Below are 24663 nucleotides of genomic sequence, written 5' to 3' on the forward strand. Positions count from 1 at the left end.
TGCATTTTGCTTCTAAAATTGTCACGATTATCATTTTTTAGTTCTAATGATTATATTGCGACCTGAATAATCACAATGATCAATTAACTGAATACAGGTAATTGTGACATCCCTGATTTTTGTCTGAGCAATCTATTCTGACTGACTGAATGCATAACGGAATCTTCCGGTCATTTTGAAGAAAACACAATCCTAATTCAATATAAATGACACAAAAAACGACACATACTATTCAAATTTATTATCAACATGTTTATTTACAAATTAGTCACTATCAACTTTATCATCCAAACTGGTTTAATTACACTTTGTTCAAAAATAATATATTATTTAATAATAACAATTGTGAGTTTTTTTGAGAAAGGGTCTGCTTCTGGCCATATGTAGCTGCCAGTTTACCGTAAAAACGTGAAACGTAAATGCCAGTAATAGATGTTACACATAGGCACACCTAGTATGAGTAGGTATAGCATATAAATATATAAAAATGTGTGATGATGTTGATCAAATATTTCTCTTTGAGAATTTAAATTATCATGGGAGAGTAATGTGAACAAAACAACCAACTGGATATAAATAACCTACAGTAAGTGATCCATATATACACAGGAGTCGTAGATTCTGTTTGCCTTTTGCAGCACCAATGGTAGGATTGCCCTGAAGATTCCACCACAATGTAATAAACGCTACAAAAATACAGTATGAAGTGTATCAAAATGGTTCATAAATTAAAAATAAACAAAATTAAGTACTCATACAAAGTAACACTCAATGTAACTGGTACAAACACATCAACAACTACACTAGAGTCTGAGCAGGTAGAGGTAGAGCACCATCAGTCAAGATGAACAAGTCCAAACGAACCTGTCTTTAACGCTTTAAGTGTGAATAAAGGAGCTGATTCTTGAGCTTTCAAAATGTTGGGTATCAACTTCTTGTTGTTGACTCTGCAGACACCGTAGAGCACCAACACATTTTCTCTAGAATGTGACAAGGTGATGAGAATCCTTGAGAAACTGAATCAAGTCAGTCACACTTTACACACATGCTATTATTGCACTTTGACTCAGACAGTGCTCTTATTTCATGGGCTGGCGATCTCCTTCCACTGGTTTACCAAAGTACAGAATGAGAAGTGAAAAGTGTTTAATGCCCCGTCTTGTGGTCATGGCTGACAGTAGGTCCACTTCACTTTCCCGACTTCCACCTTTAGCCAACGGGCAACCCACAAGATGAGATGAAGTTCCTGCATGGTTGTGTGTCTTCATGTGAAGCTAATTCACTTCTTTACAACCAAACAAAAACCAACATACTCCTGATTTTTTCCATTTGCCTTTATAATCCAAGTACAAAGACCTGCTACAGAAAGCAAACTGGACCATTTTCAATTTCTTGCTGACTGTTTGTGTTGGCTGAAGGAAAATCCAGGATGTCTACTATTGGCAGCTGACGACTGTCCTGAGAACTAAAGAGGAGTTGAGTCTGGTGACCGCGGCCATGTAGAACCTGTGAAGGAAAACACAAATGGGTTTAAACCTGGTGGATGAGTTGTGACTATTCTTTCTTCATCATACATACGTCTTGTTCTTGGGAAATTACTTTGGGATCCAGAAGAGTGTCTTTTTCAAACAGTTGTTTGTTCCAACCACGAAACTTGAGATTAGTCAAATTGCTGGGTGCATTGCCTTTGGAGTTCTGGCCAAGTGTTGTTCCACGGTGAGGGTTTTTCAGACAGCGGAGTGTGACGCTGTGGCTGGCTTCACTGCTCAGAAGATGGAGAAATTTCATCTGGACATCCCCAACACCAAACGACATCTGTGGGAAGTATAGACTACTGTAGTACTATGACTTGTTCAACGGCTGAATGTTCAAGTCTGCACTGCACACAACAGTGAAATGGCATCAAGATTTGACTGAAGAAACACTGCAGGCAGTTGGAGAGTTGACCTTGTGCACTCCCATTTGTTTACATTTTTTTCTGGATTTAACAGCATTAAAATATATGCAGAATGTTTAAGTATAAGCAGAGAGGCACAGACCAACATAATCCACACATTTGAATTACAAAATGTTATTCCTTTCAGTTTAACAGCTCGTGGATCATAAAAGCTGCCTCTTGTTGTCGCCTCTGAGTGGTTCTTCACATTTAAATAGTTGAGTATTCCATTTTAGGTTATAATGAATACCTTATTTGGGTCCAGAGGATGTAAACAAGTTTGCCCGCCTGCAGTGAAGTTACAGAAGACCTTGAATGCATCTGTGGTACAGCCTAGATTGGGATCAACCCAAAACCAATCTGCAAACACCAGAGATTGCATATTAGACACCTTGTAACTCAAAGACATAGTAATAAGCTTCACTTTTACCGTCTTTGAGTTTGTATTGACAGTCCAGCAGGTCTTTGCAAATGCGGGCTGGATTCTCTCGTGTTCCCAGAGGCTTTTTGATGCTCTCAATCACAGTGGTAAGATACTGCAAAGTCTTAAGGATTTCTGAGCTCTGCTCAACCAGACTCATTTCGGTGTTTTGGAAAGTCTGGGGAAGAACGGAAATATGAGAAAAGGCACAAGTTCAGCACTCGGGAGCGTGACACAGGCCCTGAATGGACTGGGCGACTCACCTCTGTCGTGTAAGCTGTGTCGAACAGGTCATAAACCGCAGAGTCGTCATATAACTGCCTCTGCGGGTAAAATACACAAGCCACTTAATCTTGAAACACTTTGCTGATCATTTTATGGAAGCATTTTCATCTGCCTACACCTTCCGAATGCTTATGCTCAGAACAAATGTTTAGAGTGTAGCTGTGTAACCAAAACCAAGCAGCATAAATACACAGGCAGGCTTGGCGTGGACACATGGACAATAACACTCACTTATAATAACGATCAAACATTATATCAATCCCCGATCTATGTGTGCTGACACGGTTTTAGAGTCACATAGAAAAATAGCAAAAACAACATTTTGAAAGCAACGATTGTGAGAATGAATTGTACTTACAGATGGGCCAGGAGCACCCGGGGGTCCCTGTTGTTGTGAAGACAAAGTCACACAAACTTGTGAATTATAGATAAAGATGTGCTGTCTGTGCAGAAACAATTGTAGCACTTACTCTGGGGCCTGGACTGCCTTTGGGCCCTTGAGGTCCCTGAAAAAACATAAAGATACTTTCAGGGCAAAAATAGAATGTCTTTAATACAGCATGCTTTCCCAGATATACAGTATTTACTTATTTATTTGTAATTACATTAACATAGGAAATCATTACATTCCTGTTTGGTGGTTTTACATAAGAACATTCCCATAATTTGTGTGTGTGTGTGTGTGTTTGTGTGTTTGTGTGTTTGTGTGTGTGTGTGTGTTTGTGTGTTTGTGTGTGTGTGTGTGTGTTTGTGTGTTTGTGTGTGTGTGTGTGTTTGTGTGTTTGTGTGTGTGTGTGTGTGTGTGTTTGTGTGTTTGTGTGTGTGTGTGTGTGTGTGTGTGTGTGTGTGTGTTGTGTGTGTGTGTGTGTGTGTGTGTGTGTGTGTGTGCGTGTTTGTGTGTTTGTGTGTGTGTGTTTGTGTGTGTGTGTGTGTGTGTGTGTTTGTGTGTTTGTGTGTTTGTGTCTTTGTGTGTGTGTGTATGTGTGTGTGTGTTTTGTGTGCCCATAAAATAAAATGATCTTACCATTTCACCCTCACTTCCTTTTGGACCTCTTGGCCCCTATATAAAGAAAAATGATCAAAGGTGATTTAATCTGTTGTTGTAATAATTTAAACATGAATACAGGAATTGCTATGCTAATAATGAAATACTTTGACATACTAGTTTTCCCATTGGGCCGATCATTCCCTCAGGACCCACAGGGCCAGAGAATCCCTACAAAGTGAAAATATGTAAACATGTTATAGTCTCGACCAGTGGTTCCCAAAGTGTGGTAACATTTCCATGTTCAGTGAACATACTTACCCACATACCCACTGGGCCTTTAGGACCAGGAAAACCTTTCAGTCCAAAATCACCAGTTGGTCCCTTTAAGATTGTGAATTGTGTAAAGAACATTGATTTTACTCTTTAGCTTTATTTACAAAAAAAAGGATAGATTTACCTTTGGTCCAGAAAAGCCTTGTAAGCCAACCATGCCCACAACTCCTGATTCCCCCTAAACAGTCAAACATAATTGATCACATTAGCAACTTTGCCATTTTGCTCACTGCAAAGTCAACAGCATCTTTGAAGCTTGGGACTGATGTCTGGATGGAGGACGTCCCAGTTCCAGACGCTGTGACAGGGGGTGTGAGTCTGAGCCCTGTCTGTCCTCCCGGGTGGCGCACACTGTTTGTACAGCCTGTCCTCCGTATCCTGCAGACAGCTCCACTTGCAGGCCTTTATCTTTGGCAGAGTACTGCTATTCATTTAAAGTGAAAATAGATACGACCCAGGGGCTACGGTCTGGTCTCTGTTTCACCAGCACCAATGGTGAAAACCAGACTTCTGCCCTCTATTTGAGGAGTTGCATAAGAAAAATGGAGCACACTATTTTTCAAGTCTCTCGAGTGAAAAATTCTTATGTAACTTGCTCTTTTGAGAGTGGTATGCTCCATTCAAGGCCTAGAAAATAAGTTATTTTACTCTGGCAAATACAGTACATTTTGCTCTACCACACTGGACCCAGAGTTAAATTTATTCATCTTCTGCTACTTGTTCCCATCAGGGGTCGTGGGTGACTGGGTGACTGGATGAATTCAGTTTAAAGAATAATCCTAAGCAAGACCCTCTACACCAAAAAAGGAATCCATGTGAATTAAGAATGATTTGAAGACTACGGCAGGTCAAACTATTGTAGTACTGTAGTGTACTGCACTGTGATGTTGCAGTATTGTTATGAAATAAGAATGTATCATTGTGATAGCATATTTTTTTCTGTTTTTAATAACACTTGAAGTACAGTACTCACTGGGAGTCCTTTAGGTCCGGGGTCTCCTTGTCTGCCCTGGTCACCTGCCGCGCCCACCAGCCCTTTTACACCTGCAGCCCCTCTGTCTCCTGGAAGGCCTTGATCTCCCTGAAGGAACAATGGTCAGATATAATGTAATATTTTGAACAATTTGCCTATAGTAAATGCTGTTTTCTCACCTTTGGGCCGTCCAGGCCTCTTTCTCCTGGAAGACCAGGAAGCCCAAATTCTCCTCTTAGACCAGGACGTCCTGGTGGTCCCTCTAGTCCAACCAAGCCTTTCTGACCCTAGGTATATTTATACTCAAATTAATTTTTGTTATATTAGCTACAAAATGTATGTAACTTTAGAGAGAAATCCCCAATGACATTTAATGCTGTTTCAGTCCTTTTCTAGTTTTTGACTTGTTTTCTTTAGTAACCTAAAGATAAACATGTAGTATCAAGCAAATCAACAGTTGAAAAAAATAGGAAAGTCTATTCGGTCTTCAGTATTTCCTTCCAGCAGCTTCTTCAGAAGTGTCCTGTGATGATCTGAGACTTCTAAGCAGTTTACATGGTTGTGACAGTAAGATAAAGTGATTTCCTCATCTCAGTTTATGTTTCCTTGGACCTCACTTGCAGATCTCCATGAAATCTCTGATCCAGTGTCTGATGCAGCTTTGTCTCTTACAGTGGTTTGGTTCTTTTATTGCTCTAGTTTATCTTTTGGCTGATAGATGATCATGTGACGCCTCTGCAGCAAGTAAAGCAAGTAAACAAACTGCTGTCTGACAAAAATAATCATTGCTCAACAGTTTAAAAAAATGTAAGACAGAATAAACTTTTACCAGAGACACATTTTATGGCCTGGTGTCACACTGATGCGGTTTAAAGTATCCTTTAAAGTGCAATAAAATGAGACATTATTCAGACATCAATGGCTGAAAGCATTTTGTTAAAATAGCAGGCTGGTTTTTACGAGTTAAGTAGTTTCATCACCTGACAGTTTAGAGCGCTCACCTCAGTGGTTTCCCTCTACATCAGCAGTCGAACACCACTTTACATTTGGGTTTGAGTGAAATCTAGGCTAAAGACCTGATATGTCTGGCACACTTTATTTTGGTCTAGACAATAATGGACTGCTATCGATTAATGGAGCTTGAGATGTGATATTAAAACAATAAAATATAGGTCTGTGATAGTCAGAACATTTATGTCTATTTTAAAGTTCCGTTATGTAACTGTCTGGCACACATGTCTGTGACCCATGTAGTGCACCAAGTCGCAGACTCCTATGTAGTTGAGCCTGTCTTAAATTTCTTCTAGAGATATTACCAACATATATTATTGAAATGTACATATTCAGGTTTATATAAAACCTTAGCCTGGACTAAACCTGAATATTAGCAAAGTTTGTATTTTTCTTTAATATGTGCTCATGTGCTGTTTTTATAGAAAATGTCACTTTCTCCTTTTATTTTTTCAATCCTCAAATGAATTGGTTTTGCCTCTATTTGATGAACATTAAAGAAGTGAAACTGTCATTGTCAGGGACACTTGGAGTGCAGTACCTGTCTTCCTGTGTTCCCTGGTGTTCCAGCGGGGCCCATCAGTCCTGGAGGCCCTTCTAAGCCTGGGTAACCTTTTTCTCCAGTGAGTCCTGGTAAACCGATGTGTCCCTGAGGAATTTACAGAAACATCTTTATTTACTGTATAGCAATTTCCCCAAAACACTAATATTATCCCTACTTCTTGACCATGGCCAAATCACATGCCATGAAACTTTAAAGAAACACAGCCAGTAAGATGAATTATCACGATTTTAGAGAGTTCACAAACTCTTGATTCATGTAAACAACTCAACTCAATCCATCTGGAGGGAGACAGGTTATCACTTTTAGTGTTTTGTTGTAATGTAATAGCATTTCTGTTTTATTATTGATATGGATATTGTATCCACTAGAGGTCTTATTATGCAGATGTTTAGTATACTGTTAAGCCATTTGGAACAAGATTTAAAAAAGTGTTTATTTTATTTAAAGATTTGAATTATTATGTATCTGTAATCTCTTGGATGATTCTTCGTGTAGCCTTCTTTTCCCAGATTGATCCACAGATTGAGAAATGTTTTGTGTCCAGATGACTACAATCTTTTTCTAAAATCCATATAGTATATACACATATACGATTTTTCAACTTAATACATCTTAAATACATGAATGATGTTCCTACTTCAGTAACATCTGTAGTAAACAGTGCGTCAGAAGCTCACCTCAGCACCAGGTGCTCCAGTCAGACCTCGCGCTCCTTTCTTTCCTTCAGGACCCTATAAATACAAACATTATTATTATGTGTTTCTTTTTCCGGGACAGTGCATGTTAATGAATATGCTGTAAACACAGCAGATCATGGCCATAGGATCATTTTCATCCATTGTCCCGCAGTCATTCCTTCTTATATCAGCATACCTGGATACTGGCATGTGGTGGGTGAAGTGTATTGCCCAAAGGCACAGTGACAGTTTGCACTACCGCCCCCCTGTGGCACCCAGCACTCCAGCAGTCTCCCATCCAAGAACTATCCCACACTATCCCTGTTTAGCTTCCAAGATCTGATGCAATCAGCATTGACATGTCACAGCGGCAGTGGCTCCTCCACCCACAGACCTGGAGGTCTCTAAACAGAGCTAACTTTGGGCAATACTTCCTCCACCTCTGTATGAATGTGTTGTGTGGATGAGGATTGTGGTCAGAGTCATTCTGCCCCAGGGCACCACTTATCAAGCGTGGTATGAATGAAAAATGGCTACAGTGTTTTCAGAGGCTTGTCAAGCTTATAAAGTGTAATGCAAATGGAAGGAATTATTCTTATATTTACAGACTTCCACAAGCATTTATGAGCATGGATTTCCCCCCTCTGCATTTCTACCATTGGTTGGGTTCATGTGACATAACAACATTCTAGAAATTGTTTGTTCACAATGACCTCAGGTGTTGGTGCAAATACTCAATACTGCAAATTGTTGTCAGTAGAAAGGACTTTAAGCCATAAGATTATTATGACAAGTTTTTGGGGCCAATTAAAACAAATAATATTTATGCATTTCTATATTGTACACGTCTTTAAAAACAGTAAATACTTCAGGGTTACACAGTCTCTTATAGACACATAGTATATGACACCATCAAATTCTTGAGCGTGAACACAACCTATTCATGGGTTTCAGCTTCAGCTTTTGTTATATGTGACATTTGGATGACTCCCATTCAAAATATGTCATATTTAGCTTTAAATTGTTAATTGCAATGGAAATGGTCCAACTTTTTCATCATTGTAAAAGTTAGGGACAGATATTATGCATATGTTTAAAATAAAATAAATGTACCATAATACATGTTATTGAGTCCCATTCACACATAATTCAGGTGCTGATCCTGTTCACACTTAACCTGGCATTTGTCTCCCTGCAATCTATCATTATAACTTAACTGCATAGCGTAACCATGGAAATCAAGCTCTGGCTTCATTCACAGTACACCTTCCCTGCATCGGGGCAGCGAAATCAGCTGTGGCTTTATTTTCACACAAAATGTCAGGTAAATTCCCTGGTAAAGCTGCATGTGTGAAGGGGGCTTGTACAATCTAACAACAGCAAGAAAGTTTTATTTTTAAAAATAATGCATTTTTCCCCCAGAGCAACAGGAAGAGTGAAAATGTGTTTATGTTGTCTGCGTGGGATCACACACAAATTGATCATGTTTAAGTTCACTTTATTTTCCCAGTAGTGACATTTGTCTTCTGCATTATTTTGTCCCCTTCTTAAATGTCTAGGGCAACTTGTCAGGAGCAGTGAGAATCTGTGTACAGTGCCCGGGCAACCATTCTCAGATCTTGGGCTAGCTTTGATCAGGACTGTATCTTCTTGTAGAATTAGAGACTCTAACCGTAACACCTGACACTGTATTCACAGCTTCACAATGACATGATTGATTTGTTCACTTCTGACACACCCTCAAATCACCACAAATCCCAAAATGAAACACTTTTACACAGGTTAATAGGATTGACCAAGGGCACAGCTAGAGTGGATTAGAACCGTATTGAAAGTGAGTCACTGACAGTGTGAACAGAGCATTGGAGTGTGAATGAGTGAAAGTGCATTTACATGCATTGAGCAGTATCTAGTTATGACAGTATTCTGGATATGGAGTTTACATCCGCTCAGAGAAACCAGGATACTCATATCCCGGTTTACATGAGTATTCTGGATATTCAGAGTGGTAATTCTGAATATAACTATACCACAGACTTTGGTAACTTATAGCTTTTTAGCATGTTTCAAACATCCAAAGGACAAGATACATTGAAATAGGAACACCAGACTGTAGAGCAAAATCATAACTTAAAAGTTATGAATAGAGGCCATTTTTACAATGGAAAAATACGGCAGATCTCAGTTTCAGTTCTGTCCGAGAACAACCCACAGATAGCCACAGATATGAGTTTGCTGTTAAAAGATGGCTATTGTCCAGTAGATTACTTTATTGTACCATAATGATAATTTAATACAAATAAAAAGCCCTGATAGATATTTGAGTCATGTGTTTCCTTAGTTTGCACATGCTCAGTACAGCAGCAGTGTATGAAATCAGGATACTGCGTTTACATGCCACAGTATTCTGAATACTATTGGGATGAGTATAACCAGAATACTGTCATAACTGGGATACTGATATTGGCATACTGTGTTTACATGGACACACATAAAACCAGACAGATCATAACCAAGTTATTTATGTGCATGAGTCCACGCAAGGTAAAGGTAAAGCCTTATGAGTGAAGTTTGGGAACTTACAGGAACTCCAATCCCTCCTTTTGGACCTGGTTCTCCTGCCAGGCCCGGGGATCCCTAAAAAACATGGCAAATTACATGATATCACATTGAGATATGTATGTGAATGTTATATCTTACTGGTAATCCAGAAGGCCCAACAGCTCCACGAGGTCCAACTACACCAACATGGCCCTTAAAGAGACAAACACAATTACAAAAACACTACATTTATATTTGGAATCACAAATTATTCATACTCACACCCAAATATATATTACATACACACAAGTGTTTTCCACTAACACTTATTGAGAGGTGTGTGTAACAGGCCTAAACGCACAAAAATGTACCTGATATCCTTCATATCCTGGCTCTCCACGCTCGCCATGTTCCCCAGGAGGCCCCTGTGTAGCAAGAAACGTGTGCATAAGAATGTACATAAACAAATACATGATATAGTACCTCACTCTTAAGTAACCTGGTCAACACTTGTTATGTATATCTTGATTTTAAATGGACTGAAATGAGGATCTCGATGGTTGATTGTAATGTGTTTATCTCATGTCAATGATGGTTCACCTACTGGTTCACCTATGGTTCCTTGAGGTCCGGGGGTTTTATTGTCCTCTCCTGGGTATCCCTAAAAACACAGAAAGGTCAAACATCCACATTATTTGTCATAATCAATACTCATACATTATGAGGCATTTTATTTTAAGCAATTCTAATACCTTTTCACCTTTAGGCCCTGGTGGTCCAATAGATCCAGGCTTTCCATCTAGTCCCTTTAAAATAAAGAATGTGATTCCTTCTGCTTACATGATACAGCATGTTTCTGCTACAAAGGCGAATGTGCATTGTGACAGCTGTCAACATATTAATCACAAGTGTTTAATGCAAATAGAATGTCCTTTTGCTTTCCATCATCTACATGTTTCTTTTTGGCTTCAAGCCAAAAATCTTTCAACACGAGTTAGGAGTAAAAGACATAAATTGAACTTCAGGTGCCCTGCTGAACAGTAAGCACAGCACAGCTCTGCCGGCAATGGAAAATCCAGCTCAGAACTGGTTTGAAATAAAATAAAACAATGTGAAAAGGTGTAATGTTAGGTGTAATTAGTATTGTGTAATTGACTAAACTTTAGTATAATTGTTCAAACCTATTCAATTCTACTTCCTTTTGTGAAACAAAGTAACACAAGCACAATATTTAACAGAAGCTGTAACTAAAAGGCCAGTAAAAGTGGAAAAGAGGAATTGTCTAAATTGCATGAATCAAAAGTCTTACAGTGTATCCTGAAATTCCAGGTTGGCCTTCCACGCCCATGACACCGGGAGGTCCCTGAAAAGACATGAAAAGTGTCGGCCAGATACCGTTAATTCACTCAATTAAATGAAAGAAAATGAGAGCATGAAAAAGACACAAATGGAAACTAACAGGCGTGCCCCGCGTTCCTCTGGCTCCTTTCAAGCCGGATTCTCCTGGTTGGCCCTGCTCCCCTCGTTCACCCATTTCTCCTGCAACTCCTGGAGGTCCTCTCTCTCCCTGGAGTGCCACAGAACGACAACACCTTTTTCATATTGTCTTTCTGTGTTAATGTTACAGTATGTTTAGCTGACAGGGGAACATTACCATACCTTTTTCCCCGACCGTCCTCTGTTTCCTGGGGATCCAAGTTTCCCTTCTGGACCCTTTAAAACAAGACATGCTTCAATTTATTAATGATGAGTATTCAAGTGATTGATGTCTCGACCGTTTGTCCTTAAAGGAACCGTATGTAACATCTACATTTAAATGTTTTAAACATGACCAATATGCGTTCTAAAACAGGATGTAAACATCTTCAAATCAAATACAACGTGCACTGATGACAATTGTAATGCATTGCACAAAGGAGGCAGAATGAGCCTCACATGAGTCTCATTGTTGTTGCAAATTTCAATAGTGAAATCCATTGTGTTTACACCTCTCTGAGCAGAATGGTCACGATCTAAAGCACCAATCATGAACAAGTGCTAGTGCAGCCTCTGCAGGTCATGAGGCAATTCTGGAGCTTCTGAGCTGAACATAAGCTTGTCATGTTTGTGTCCTCTGTCTGCAAGTTAAAGGTTCGGATGTGATTGGAACAATTAGAGTGTAAGTGCTATGCTTTTTTTAAGAGCCAGATCAAATCATGTGTAAAAGGAATGACTTAAAACTATGACCATTATGGTCTCAATTTGTTTAGGAAAATGCTGACCTCTAGAGGCTGAAGAACAGCAGTACATTCAAACAGCATTCACAATATAATAATTTGATTAACCATTTCCTCACAAAAAACGTGATACTTCAGATAGATTACAATTTTTATAAAACTACACCTAAACACACATAAAAATAAGGTATCTTAGACAATGATGTCTGAAAAATATAGGCTTATAAAGAGAACTTTCAGAAAACTCACATGGAAGCCTTGTTTTCCAGGTTCACCAGCCGGCCCTGGGGGGCCAGGGTCTCCCTCAACTCCTTTTTCTCCTGGTTCACCAATTGGGCCACTGTCGCCAGGCTCACCCTGAATACAATGCAGCAGATATTATAAGAACGCTCTCTGAACATTTGAATGATCTTCAGCTCAATAAAATCACTCTTGAATGTTCAGAAAGTTGGTCAGAAACGAATAAATGACAAAGAAGCATTTTATCTGTTTACTTTTGGTCCATCTTTCCCTTGAGGTCCATCTTCACCAGGAGGTCCAGGAGGCCCCTATCAGAAGAACATAAGGGCATCATTTAATTATCCACTCATGATTTGTGACAACACAAGTTGTCCTAAATGTCCCGTATTATGCATCATTCAGCCTTTTTAAAAATAAGCACGTGATTACTTAAAATTGAATTTAAATATACTTAAATATGAATTAAAAACGATATCCAAGCCTGCTGATACTATGAAGAGTGAAGCCCACGGGGATGGACTACATAGAATAGATGCTAGAAATGTATCTTTGGCTTACTTATTCACATACATCCCATGACAAGCTAAATAAAACACATTTCAATTAATAATCGTGTTCATTGACCGACTGAGCAACATTGGAGGGCCTAGATTCAGCTCCTTGACAACACAGGGGAGAAACGACATCTGCACATGTTTTTATTAGAGCAGGAAAATCTGTGGATGGAAGGCGCTCAAAGGGATGAACAGTGGATGGCTGTTATCATCTATGATCTGTAGTAAATATGTTCAAATCGAACAAGATGCAAATCCAGGCATGCTATTGATGAGGATTCGTTTTGCATAATATAGGACTTGTACATGATACTATGTAAGGAGCTTACTCTGATTCCTTCTTGTCCCTGCTCTCCCTCAGGTCCAAGCGGCCCAACATCCCCCTGTGGAGACAAGACAGGGCTCTGAGGTTACGAGTCATGACTACTGTCTCGGTTTTCTCAAAGCCAAGGGAGTTTCAGCTACAGGTTCATGTCCACTCCAGTCGTGCAAGAGATTGCATCTCCAGATGTCAAATGTTTCTACTGCTGCACTGACCTTTAACCCTGGCTCTCCAATGGCACCAGATTCCCCCTCCGCTCCAGGCGCCCCCTAAAGTCATTTAAGAAATAGATAAAATATTCATATTCCATGTACCATAAAATTAACAAATTAACCAAACAAATAAATACTTGATATAGCTAGAGCAAAACCTAGAGATCAAAATTACTTCAAGTCCTTGTTCTCCCTCAGGCCCAGGCTCCCCAGGTGGTCCTTTAGGTCCCTGTGAAAAGTAAACATCACATATGGTTCAGTATATCATCAGATAGTAGATCAAATGTTTGTGCAGTACAGTGAGTCATGTGAGGCATAATTATGTGTTAACAGCGGCTTTCGAACACTTTCATTTAGTTCAATATTAGCTTTAATGAGATCATCTTGACACAGAAAGACTTTGACAATCAAATATAATAAATGATTGACACTTCCCACAAGACAATCTTTAGAAAGCATATGTATCATATATGTACAGAGCAATAAGCGATGGCGACAATGAAGAAAGAAAATTAGAATAAATCTATTCATATGCAGCAACTTACTGGTTCACCCAAAGGGCCCCTTTCTCCAGGGCTTCCAAGAGGGCCTGGTTTTCCCTATAACTATAACATAAAAAACTATTTTTTTACAAATGTCATTTATTTCTATATTATTATTATGTGTTCTTAGAATTAACAACAGACAAAGCTACCATAAACATGATTCTAAAATATTTAAAAACAGACACTATAATTGTAAATTAGGCATTTTATAACTCACAGGTTTTCCAGGAAGGCCCCTTTCACCAGGTGGTCCAGCTTTGCCCTTGAAATGACACAAGTAATTAACTAATTGGAATTTAATTTAATTATATATTTGATGTACAAAAACATAGCTTTACTATTGCAGTAATTATATAACAGTATAGTTGTTTTAGTATTATAAATGGACAGAACATAAATGAATGTTAAGAAAAAAACACCATGCACTCACAGAGAATCCTGGCTCGCCATTTTTTCCAATGTCACCCTTTTCCCCCTGCAATGGAAAAGTATGGTTGTTATGAGAGATCCAAATAAAAAAAATTAATTAAACACACTTTTATTCATAAGATGTAATGAAAACATTTACCCCGGTTCCCTCTGGGCCAGGTTCTCCCGGGGGACCATCTGCACCTTGTGGGCCCTGAAAAAAGACACTTATGTTCACACTATTTAAATGCATGATACACATTTGCTTCAGAAGACTCAAGGCGCATTCACAGAGGATACGGTTGTTTGTTAGGGCCCAGCAATATGGATCACCATGACCCGCATGTTTATGAAGGACACAGCAAATCTAACCAAGGACCTTCTAGCTGTGAGGCAACTGGGCATTTCAACAGGTGGTTAAGATATAGAATGTAGTTATAGATAGATATATATAGAATGTGCTAGACTCACTTTTTATTTGTTTTAATAAGAAAACATACAATTAATTCAAAACTATGGCATTAACTCTAATGTCATAAAGTCCTATAAAGAAAATATAAATTTCTACTGAGTGAACAAAATGATCAAACATACAGTAGTCTTTTTCTACCATATTCCTATTTACAGATGAAGTCCCGTTTTACTATAACAATTCACCTATAAACCTCATGGTGTCAGTAGTTATCAATATAAGGGCTGCAATCCCTACTTTTTGGACCAAGTCTCAATTCACAAAAAAACGCAGTATTTCCTGCCGAGCTCCACAAGATACACGTCTGACACAGTTTTTTCTCTGACTTCAGAGTGGTGTGACTGACAAGTGAATTAGCCAATCAGGAACATGCATAGTTTGTCTGTATCAAAACAAGTATGGCTGCTTAACAGGGAAAAAAGAACAGAGTAAAAGAGAAAAGAAAAGGGGGGAAAAGAATAAAATAAGGATTTGGGTATTATTTCTTTCACTCCATATGGTAGTAGGCCACTTCTGTAGCCACAGCTGCCCTGGACAAGACTGACAGAAACGAGGCTCTGTACCATCGGACCTGAGGTCTTGGCTGGCCAAGCATTTACAGATTTTGTTTTGACATTTCAGGAATTGATGTTTGCATCTTTTTATTGTTTGTAGAGTTTGTATTTTGCATTTATTCCTCTGGATTACAATTATACCCAGGACACGCATATTCTTATATAAGATAACTGTTGTTACAGGATCAAAACGAGAAAAGCACATATACTAAACTGTCACTGTAACAAGTGGAGTAAAATCCTGCTTTACCCTTCGACCTTTGGTCCCAGCTATGCCAGGATCACCCCTCTGTCCTGGAAGACCCTAAAAAACATGCCACACATTTAATTAATCAAATAAGCCTTTAAACTTTAGACAGCGACTGAAATGCGCTGTTTTTGTTCAACACCTACCGATGCACCTTGTAAGCCAATGTCTCCAGAACCTCCAGGTAACCCTGGGTAACCCTTAATCCAGCAGAGAAAACAACAACAACAAATGAATGAAACTCTAAAGTACAATTATTTTCACAAACATGACAACAACAAAACAACTTACTCTTGGGCCCTTCTCTCCAGGTGGTCCAATTGGACCTGGTGGTCCTCGTTCACCCTGAGGAAGGCACAAAGTGTCTCATTTAAACACTTTAAAGGTCAAGTTAGTAAAATATACACAATTTCACTTGTTTCACCCCTAAAAAGGCCTGTAACTGGAGACAGCACAGGAGCCTCAAAGCACAAGGCTCTAACAGCTGCTTTAGTTTGATGTTTGGTGGCACAGAGCAGGTGTAAAACATACCTCATATTTGAGCCTTAAAGCACTGTGAGCTCATTTGAACCGTAAAAGCAAAATGTGCCTCATCTCCATATGAGCAGTACAGTGTTAAAATGAGCAGAGCAGGCGATTGCTTTGAAACATATTCACAACACACTGCATTCATTACTCAGTCGTACACGTTGAGTCCAAAGTCACAGAAAACCACTCAAAGGTTTTCAAATAAATGGCAATAGTGTTTCTGAGCATTTGTTCTTGCCCTTTTGGCCTGTGCTACCGAAAAGGTCTAATTACGGGGCTCTGCAGAGGTTGAACAAAGTTGAGGATGAATGACAGTCTAATGACTCAGAACAGATGCTCTTACCTTTTCACCGACAACTCCTTCTACACCGACCATTCCAATCAGGCCGACCGGACCCTGCAAGAGGAGCACACGTGACCATCGTACCGTGTGTGTTGTGTTGGTCTGTGCCTGATTGTACTGCAGTTTCACGCCTTTAGCTTGTGTGTGTGTTGTGTTGGTCTGTGCCTGATTGTACTGCAGTGTCATGCCTTTAGCTTGTGTGTGTTTTGTGTTGGTCTGTGCCTGATTGTACTGCAAGCTAAAGGCGTGACGCCTTTAGCTTGTGTGTGTTTTGTGTTGGTATGTGTCATGCTAATATATTCTTAACTGTGAATAAATGTCAAAAATAATGTATTGATTAACTAAATTTAAAAAATAACAATATTCAGGCGATATTTACACACAAAACATGAATACACCATAAATTGGCCACAAAAGAGCAAAAATATCACTTTGTACTCTTGTTTGGAAATATCCTAAAGCAGAAGTGTCCAAACCGTTTAGTTTGAGAAGGACAGAGAATAGGGGTCAATACATTAAATATACATTTAGCAGAAGTTTGGGCCACCACACTTTGATTCACCTTAAAACCTTTATGTTTTTATCACACATATGTTTGTTACTGAGGCTATGATTCATGGATACTGTTCTGCACCAGAATGATATTATGTGTCTATACTTTTACAGAGAAACATAGAGCTTTGCTGATCTGAGGGGATGACAAATGACTAGTGAACTCTGTTGAGAGCTTCTTCTCTTGTCCGATAAGAGGAGCTTACACTCAGTTACAGCTCCTATAAAGTACAGGAAAAGCCTGGAGCCTTGACTCGTCAGACTGGCGAGATGTAAACCAGACAAAGTGCAGTATTTGCATGCACTCTTAATGGCGTTTCAGTAACTTTAGAAAATGCAAATGAATGTTGCATAACAAACATGTATTCACTTTGAATTTGGCACAGGTCTATTACATTGTAAATTTGTGTTTAAGGATTGTTGTGTAAGTGAGCTGACTCGGTTAAACCTGTACAAACAACACGAGCCTTAGGCCTTTTATGATTTTCTCAGGAAGTCCTGCTTGGTGAATCCAACTATGCACAAACTACAAATATTATCCTTAAGAGATGATTTTACAGAGAAGGAAACCATTCTTCTTATGTGTAATAAAAAAATAAATAAGTGTATTACAATTAAATAATACATCATAGCATTAATTTGGGACAGTCTCAAGTAAGGCTCGTGAGACAATATAATATAGATGCATGTTTCAATCTTTAAAGTGTCAATACAGTTGGACAATTCAGGACCTATGATTCAATTAATCACGTTTCTGTCACAATTCTTAAAGTAATGAAAATGTTTGTGTCATTATTGGTGACAAAAAACAACAAATTCATTGATTTTGTATTTTAATTGTTGATAGTGGAAATATTAATCTGTAAAGTGCACAACTGTAGCCTAATTTATTTTACGCGGTTTGTTTTTATTTCATTATTTGGCTTATATATACTTGATATTTTAATTACATTTAGGCCACATCTTCTTATGATTGAGCTGCTTGATGTATTAAGCTTGTGCTTTGCTTTGTCCGTGCACGCGCTCTGTCCTGGTGCAGTTCTCTGTCACCGTGTTTGCGTGTTATTGTGTCTGTGAGAAAGTTGCGGAGAAGTGTTTCCGACTCCGCGTGTCGTCAAAGCACACAAGCATGTTTGAGAGGAAATAGTAATTTGATGTCACGCGTTAGTGCGGAGATGCGGTGCACATACATGGTGCGCTCAGCCAGGACGGTATGATGTATGATGTGTATCTTCATCCCTACTTTTAGCTGAAACTCACCTGTGGACCAACTTTTCCAACATTTCCCAGGTCTCCTTTTTCTCCCTGAAAGCAAAATCATAAATGCAAATGCGAGTTAGTTACCAGTGAGATTTCAATCAATGTCTTCTTGGTTGAGAACCTATTGTAATACTACAATTCATCAACATTTTACATAAAAATTACCATCAGACCATCCGGACCAGGTTCTCCAATGTGCCCTTTCCGTCCAGCTCTACCCTACAAAAATATGTTTTTGTTTTTTTTTCAGATTCACATTGTTGTCTGATAAATGTGTGTATTTTTGTGCACGTCTTGTTTTCTTACAGTTGGGCCAGCATTGCCAGGCGGGCCAAGTGGTCCTTCATCCCCCTGCAAACAGTTCATTTCAATTAAGACAACACAGCATACAATACGAAAACATAATATTTACTCGTACACAGGTGTCGGGTTTGATATCAGTATTTCGAATCCAACATTAATTTAGAACCAAAACCATTGTTATGAGTTACTTGATAAATAGATTTTTGGTAAATAGAACAAATGACTAAGAATCATACATTATATTATTATTACAAATACTGGTTATTTGATGTACAGGAGCAACAGTCTGTAGAAAGAGACATGTCTACCCCACAATGGTATCAATATCGACAGATATTGACAATGATTAAATCCACTGCTATCAAAACTAACACCTTGTTATGACATCATGATTGATTGACAGTGTTCACCTCACTTCCTTTTGGTCCTGGTGGCCCCTGTGGTCCTCTGGAGCCTTGTAAACCCTAAAATATCATGGAATAATATTAGTCCCTTTAAGAAAAAGACCACAAACATAACATCTTAACTACCTTTGGTCCAGGTGGTCCATTTGGGCCTGGTATTCCTATGTCACCAGGAAAACCCTGGAATAATAGAATAGAAACATATATTTAAACATTAATATGAAGACAACAGAGTCAAAAGTAGTGTTTCTACACTCTGTACATGCATCGTAGTTTCTTGCACAGGTGGTTATTTTCTAGGTTCCAGTGCCTTATTTAGACATTTTGTGCAGAAGCGCTTCGACAAAGTTCAAGAGATCCAAAGGACTTTCAATTATTGTATCAGACGAGGAAGACTTTTTTTTCTGTACATATTCCTGTAATAATTTCATTTTTTTTCCTCTTTATTAATTTTTTTCCCCCAGTACCAGTTTTCTATTCTTTAAATTATTTTTCAAACCTTTTTTCAGTAATGTACAGGTACCTGTTGATGCTCCAGTTATGGAGGAATACTTAGTCACTATGAATCACATGCACAGTCCAGATCCAAAAAGATCCAAATTCATGTAACTTCATACCTCTGGTCCTGGTGGGCCAGGTGGTCCTTGCAACCCAATATCACCAACTGGACCCTGTTAAAAACAACTGGTCAGTGACAAAGTCCTCCACCTTCAAAGCACCAACAGGGTTTTGCGTGCATTGAAAAACATATGATGCACAATCACAGAACAAATGACACTGAATGAAGCACAGAATGAAGCTTGTGTTCCATAGATCTGTGAGAAATGCAGACTGCATACTTCATACTTACAGGCGGACCTGGTTTCCCCATTGGACCCAAAGGACCAGGTACACCAGCATTTCCCTTAAAATGACAAAATAACCAAATTAAAGCAAAGAAACATATTTTTGTTTTAAACTCAAATAGTAATAAAAATTGGCACATAATAATGTGGAGACACACCTTGTCGCCTTGGAAGCCCATCTCTCCTGGTTCGCCCCTTAGTCCCACTTCACCCTAAGTTTCATAGCATCATAAAAAATATAACACAACACGAGCCAGGTACACCACATACTTGGTGATATAAAACTTAAAAACAGAGACAACATTATAATAAACACCTAATACAATTGCATATTTTTTTTCCTCAGCTAAGCCTTGCTTTAAAGTCAGATTTTAACTCTTGGCACACACAAATACACGCCAATAATACAAATATTTAGATCACCTTATCACCTTTCAATCCAGGCAAGCCGTTTTTCCCAACTGGGCCCTAACAAAAAGAACAGCAACGGCTTTATTTTGAACCCGTAGTCACATGAACAATATGTTGGGTTAAGCTAATTGGTGCAGAAGATGAAATCCTGCTTACCAGCATTCCCACCAGTCCAAACAATCCACGTAGTCCCTCTGGTCCTGCATCCCCCTGTGGAAAAACAAAGACTGTCCTATGAATAATGCAGTCAGTTTATAACTTAAAAGCATTAAGTTACTACGTTTCCTTCCTCCTATTGTACTTATGATATCAGTACTTTTCTAGATATTTCTGATTCATCCAGAAGTGGTCCATGCTGGAAATGGTTTCAAAGGCAAAAGGTCAAAACTCGGGTTGTTTCAAAAGGTCTCGAGTTAAGAGTCCAGATGACTCCGTTGAAACCTTTTACATCTACTATATATCCAAAGAGGAAATAGAACCATGAAATCATTTAAATTTACTACACTGCCACACCTCGACCGCTCCAATTTCCTGACATCCACATTAAACCTGGAGACACACTTCCTTCTGATCCCACCCTCTCCTCTGGGAATGCTGAGTGCACACTAATAACCATCAGCTACAGGTGATGCTCACCCTCAGCCCGGGGAAGCCAGGGATGCCAGGCCCACCAACAGTGCCCTGTAAAATACACATAAATACAGTTACTAAATCATTTCTAATTGCAGTCACTTTGCATTTCAGAAAGAATAAAAACCACAATAATACACCATTTCCCCCTGAAATTCACTTCCTGCTCCTTTCGTGAATTAACATGAATTAACATGATTTGACTTGTAGTCTAACCTCATTTCCATCAGGACCAGGTGGGCCCCTTTCTCCTGGGTCGCCCATTACTCCCTGAAAAGATACAACAAAATGTTTTGTGGACCATAAGCACAAATGTCCAGTGTTAACTCTAAATTGTGTCCATCATTGTCCACGACTAGTTTAGTGTTTTCTCTCACCTGCCTTCCTTTGAGACCAGGCTTTCCAGCAGGACCAGAAGGACCCTAAACAACAAAAACAAATGTATATGAATTATGTTCAATGTAAGTGATAAATTACAGCATTAGTTTGGTAACTCACTCTTTCTCCTTCTAACCCAGGTGGGCCAGAAACACCAGGAAGTCCAATAAAACCCTGAAAACCAACAAACAAACAACCTATATTCATATTTAAACACATAATAGTATGTTCAAAAGTAAACAATGATATCACGTCTGTGTAGTCCATAAACATATACATATACATACATGAACAATATACATATACATATATATATATATATATATGATGGATAGATAGAGATAGAGGTCACCGACAGGGCAAATTACATAACTATTAAAGTAAAGTAAATATTTTATAATATATATAAATATAAGTGTATGTGGGGCATTTATGTATATTTGTCATGTATTTTTTTTTATTTGAAAACCAAATTTTAATTCACATTTTAAACCAGAGAGTGTCAAGAATATCATGAAATCATATAACTTTGTAACTTTTAAATCTAGCACTTATTAACCCTGCGACGGCTCCAGTCCCCCACAACTCCTGAGAACAAGCGGTAGAAAATAAATGAATAAATCTAGCACTAAATAATATCATCATAAATAAATGTATGTAATTGTCAAAATACAAACAAAGGTGTAAAGCAAATATAAGAAAAATATAGCCACATAGGACTCACACAGGCCTGGTTCAGTCCTGTGTGAGTCCTATGTGAGTCCTGGTTCAGTCCTGTGTGAGTCCTATGTGAGTCCTGGTTCAGTCCTGTGTGAGTCCTATGTGAGTCCTGGTTCAGTCCTGTGTGAGTCCTATGTGAGTCCTGGTTCAGTCCTGTGTGAGTCCTATGTGAGTCCTGGTTCAGTCCTGTGTGAGTCCTATGTGAGTCCTGTTTCAGTCCTGTGTGAGTCCTGTGTGAGTCCTGTTTCAGTCCTGTGTGAGTCCTGTGTGAGTCCTAGTTCAGTCCTGTGTGAGTCCTGTGTGAGTCCTGTGTGAGTCCTAGTTCAGTCCTGTGTGAGTCCTGTGTGAGTCCTGGTTCAGTCCTGTGTGAGTCCTGTGTGAGTCCTGGTTCAGTCCTGTGTGAGTCCTGTGTGAGTCCTGGTTCAGTCCTATGTGAGTCCTGGTTCAGTCCTGTGTGAGTCCTATGTGAGTCCTGGTTCAGTCCTGTGTGAGTCCTATGTGAGTCCTGGTTCAGTTCTGTGTGAGTCCTATGTGAGTCCTGGTTCAGTCCTGTGTGAGTCCTATGTGAGTCCTGTTTCAGTCCTGTGTGAGTCCTGTGTGAGTCCTGGTTCAGTCCTGTGTGAGTCCTGTGTGAGTCCTGGTTCAGTCCTGTGTGAGTCCTGTGTGAGTCCTGGTTCAGTCCTGTGTGAGTCCTGTGTGAGTCCTGGTTCAGTCCTGTGTGAGTCCTGTGTGAGTCCTGGTTCAGTCCTGTGTGAGTCCTGTGTGAGTCCTGTGTGAGTCCTGGTTCAGTCCTGTGTGAGTCCTGTGTGAGTCCTGGTTCAGTCCTGTGTGAGTCCTGGTTCAGTCCTGTGTGAGTCCTGTGTGAGTCCTGGTTCAGTCCTGTGTGAGTCCTGGTTCAGTCCTGTGTGAGTCCTGTGTGAGTCCTGGTTCAGTCCTGTGTGAGTCTTGGTTCAGTCCTGTGTGAGTCCTGGTTCAGTCCTGTGTGAGTCCTGGTTCAGTCCTGTGTGAGTCCTGTGTGAGTCCTGGTTCAGTCCTGTGTGAGTCTTGGTTCAGTCCTGTGTGAGTCCTGGTTCAGTCCTGTGTGAGTCCTGGTTCAGTCCCATGTGAGTCCTGATTTAAACTTTAGACCTGCGTAAGTTAGACCTGGTGTGATCCTGGTCTGATAATCCTCTCCTCTCTGTAACTGCCTCCTCCTGACATTCTCAAAGGAATTGCACATTATTTGTCTTCTTTTTTGCTTTTATTTAAATTAAAACTTTGCGGACACGATCCAAACACGTGTCTTTCCTGCGTGTCGCCCCGCAGCGCCAGTGCTGTCCACGCGCACATGTAGGATGTGTCACTTTTGGTCTCTCGTCTTTAGCAGCTTGTGGTTATAGGTGTATCAAGCGAAAAAGGGCGCCATGTTGGTGACTCCTAATATAGATATGGATAGATAGATAGCTCGATATAGATACATAAAAAAATATCAAATTCAGTTTTGTTTCTGTTAACAATAATTTACTGACATCTAGTGGTGAAAATGCAGACTGCAATGCAATAGCATAACATTGGGATTCATTGTGCCATTCACGTGCCATTCAAGAATCTCTATAGTTACAAGGCATTTGCTGTTTGATTGTCAGATGGCAGATTTATGGATCTTGTTTATGGCTAATATCTCTGTAGTTATTGGACCTATCCACATGAAACAACAGCTGGCAACTTCAAAATCTTCTCCGTCAACAAAAGTGAACTATTTTTTGCCAAAATAGCTTAAGAAATATTAAATCAATCAATCAAGTTTATTTATAGAGCCCTTTACAACATGCAAAGTGACCAAATTGCTTCACAATAAAAATCAAGGCAATGCAATACATAAAACTAAGTAAAAACAAATTGTACAAAATGTCACTACATTACAAGGTATTAAAAGCCAGTCTGAATAAATACGTTTTAAGCCTAGTTTAAAAAAGCCATGACAATTTAGTGTGAAATGGGGATGAGAGAGAAGGGACATGCAGTAAAATGTCAGGGCCAGAATTTGAACTCACGACACTACAGTCGGCTGCACATGGTGCCTGGCATATGTGCTGCCGCCTTAACCACTCGACCACCGGCCAGCACTATATTTTCTTGTTAAAAGTGATCAGTCAGTTGAAATGTTTCTTAAAGACAATTAAGATTTTTGACCAGATAAATATTAATGTAAGGGATATGATTAAAAAGGTTGGACTTATTCCTACTCTCTTTCAAACGTAGTGAAATGTGTTTACTGTATTCCTTAATGTTGTCCATGTTGCATTATAATTGACCATGTATTTTATAATTTTTAATCTAATTCATGTGTCAATATTATATTATACTGTATAACTGTTCTAACAAAGTCCCCTTGCACTCCATCTGAAAAGATCTATTATGTCATGGTGCAATAATTCATCTTATTATTAATCAAACCAAGTACTAGTTTATGAGGTACAAGAAGATGTATAAGTATATAATCCAACTGCACTGTAATACAAGATAGATATCAACACTAACAGTAACCACTCTCTATTCAAGCCCTGATGTAACCAGAATGAATTGTTGAATGTTTTAAATAATACTTACACCGATACCTTTAGGGCCTGGGTTACCCTCAGGTCCAGCTGAGCCCTGCAACAACAACAACAACCACAACCACATGAACAATAAAACAATAGTTATCACACGCTTGCTCCTACTTAGCTTTCGCTGGGGCACGCAAACATAAACATTCCATAATACCATTTCAGCTTAAATACATATGTAAATGAATGATAAATAAATAA

The 24663-nt window shown here is 39.1% G+C and overlaps 1 protein-coding gene across 1 annotated transcript in view; it reads right to left on the reverse strand.

Moving 5' to 3' along the window:
* Positions 1 to 235: 235 nt before the first annotated feature.
* Positions 236 to 24663, reverse strand: part of LOC140353571 (uncharacterized) — a 40600-nt gene continuing 16172 nt past the window's right edge. The window contains exons 10-60 of the mRNA XM_072438181.1: positions 24464 to 24508; positions 21275 to 21328; positions 21154 to 21198; positions 20993 to 21046; positions 20783 to 20827; positions 20303 to 20356; positions 20159 to 20203; positions 19894 to 19947; positions 19741 to 19794; positions 19508 to 19561; positions 19017 to 19070; positions 18897 to 18950; positions 18490 to 18534; positions 18349 to 18402; positions 18184 to 18228; positions 16372 to 16425; positions 15792 to 15845; positions 15647 to 15700; positions 15504 to 15557; positions 14388 to 14441; positions 14250 to 14294; positions 14037 to 14081; positions 13820 to 13873; positions 13450 to 13503; positions 13278 to 13331; positions 13070 to 13123; positions 12441 to 12494; positions 12196 to 12303; positions 11390 to 11443; positions 11190 to 11297; positions 11040 to 11093; positions 10483 to 10536; positions 10335 to 10391; positions 10102 to 10155; positions 9890 to 9943; positions 9773 to 9826; positions 7190 to 7243; positions 6489 to 6596; positions 5116 to 5223; positions 4937 to 5044; positions 4088 to 4141; positions 3949 to 4011; positions 3805 to 3858; positions 3667 to 3702; positions 3113 to 3148; positions 3001 to 3027; positions 2621 to 2680; positions 2367 to 2535; positions 2187 to 2296; positions 1579 to 1815; positions 236 to 1506 (exon numbers count right to left, since the gene is read on the reverse strand). Coding sequence (XP_072294282.1) covers positions 1360 to 1506; positions 1579 to 1815; positions 2187 to 2296; positions 2367 to 2535; positions 2621 to 2680; positions 3001 to 3027; positions 3113 to 3148; positions 3667 to 3702; positions 3805 to 3858; positions 3949 to 4011; positions 4088 to 4141; positions 4937 to 5044; positions 5116 to 5223; positions 6489 to 6596; positions 7190 to 7243; positions 9773 to 9826; positions 9890 to 9943; positions 10102 to 10155; positions 10335 to 10391; positions 10483 to 10536; positions 11040 to 11093; positions 11190 to 11297; positions 11390 to 11443; positions 12196 to 12303; positions 12441 to 12494; positions 13070 to 13123; positions 13278 to 13331; positions 13450 to 13503; positions 13820 to 13873; positions 14037 to 14081; positions 14250 to 14294; positions 14388 to 14441; positions 15504 to 15557; positions 15647 to 15700; positions 15792 to 15845; positions 16372 to 16425; positions 18184 to 18228; positions 18349 to 18402; positions 18490 to 18534; positions 18897 to 18950; positions 19017 to 19070; positions 19508 to 19561; positions 19741 to 19794; positions 19894 to 19947; positions 20159 to 20203; positions 20303 to 20356; positions 20783 to 20827; positions 20993 to 21046; positions 21154 to 21198; positions 21275 to 21328; positions 24464 to 24508 — 3354 coding nt within the window. The 3' untranslated portion in view covers positions 236 to 1359. The remainder of the gene's footprint in view (positions 1507 to 1578; positions 1816 to 2186; positions 2297 to 2366; positions 2536 to 2620; positions 2681 to 3000; positions 3028 to 3112; positions 3149 to 3666; positions 3703 to 3804; positions 3859 to 3948; positions 4012 to 4087; positions 4142 to 4936; positions 5045 to 5115; positions 5224 to 6488; positions 6597 to 7189; positions 7244 to 9772; positions 9827 to 9889; positions 9944 to 10101; positions 10156 to 10334; positions 10392 to 10482; positions 10537 to 11039; positions 11094 to 11189; positions 11298 to 11389; positions 11444 to 12195; positions 12304 to 12440; positions 12495 to 13069; positions 13124 to 13277; positions 13332 to 13449; positions 13504 to 13819; positions 13874 to 14036; positions 14082 to 14249; positions 14295 to 14387; positions 14442 to 15503; positions 15558 to 15646; positions 15701 to 15791; positions 15846 to 16371; positions 16426 to 18183; positions 18229 to 18348; positions 18403 to 18489; positions 18535 to 18896; positions 18951 to 19016; positions 19071 to 19507; positions 19562 to 19740; positions 19795 to 19893; positions 19948 to 20158; positions 20204 to 20302; positions 20357 to 20782; positions 20828 to 20992; positions 21047 to 21153; positions 21199 to 21274; positions 21329 to 24463; positions 24509 to 24663) is intronic.

Source organism: Eucyclogobius newberryi, unplaced genomic scaffold (genome assembly GCF_026437365.1).
Source record: "Eucyclogobius newberryi isolate DKJ021-1_F unplaced genomic scaffold, fEucNew1.0.hap1 SCAF_9, whole genome shotgun sequence".
Lineage (NCBI taxonomy): Eukaryota > Metazoa > Chordata > Actinopteri > Gobiiformes > Gobiidae > Eucyclogobius > Eucyclogobius newberryi.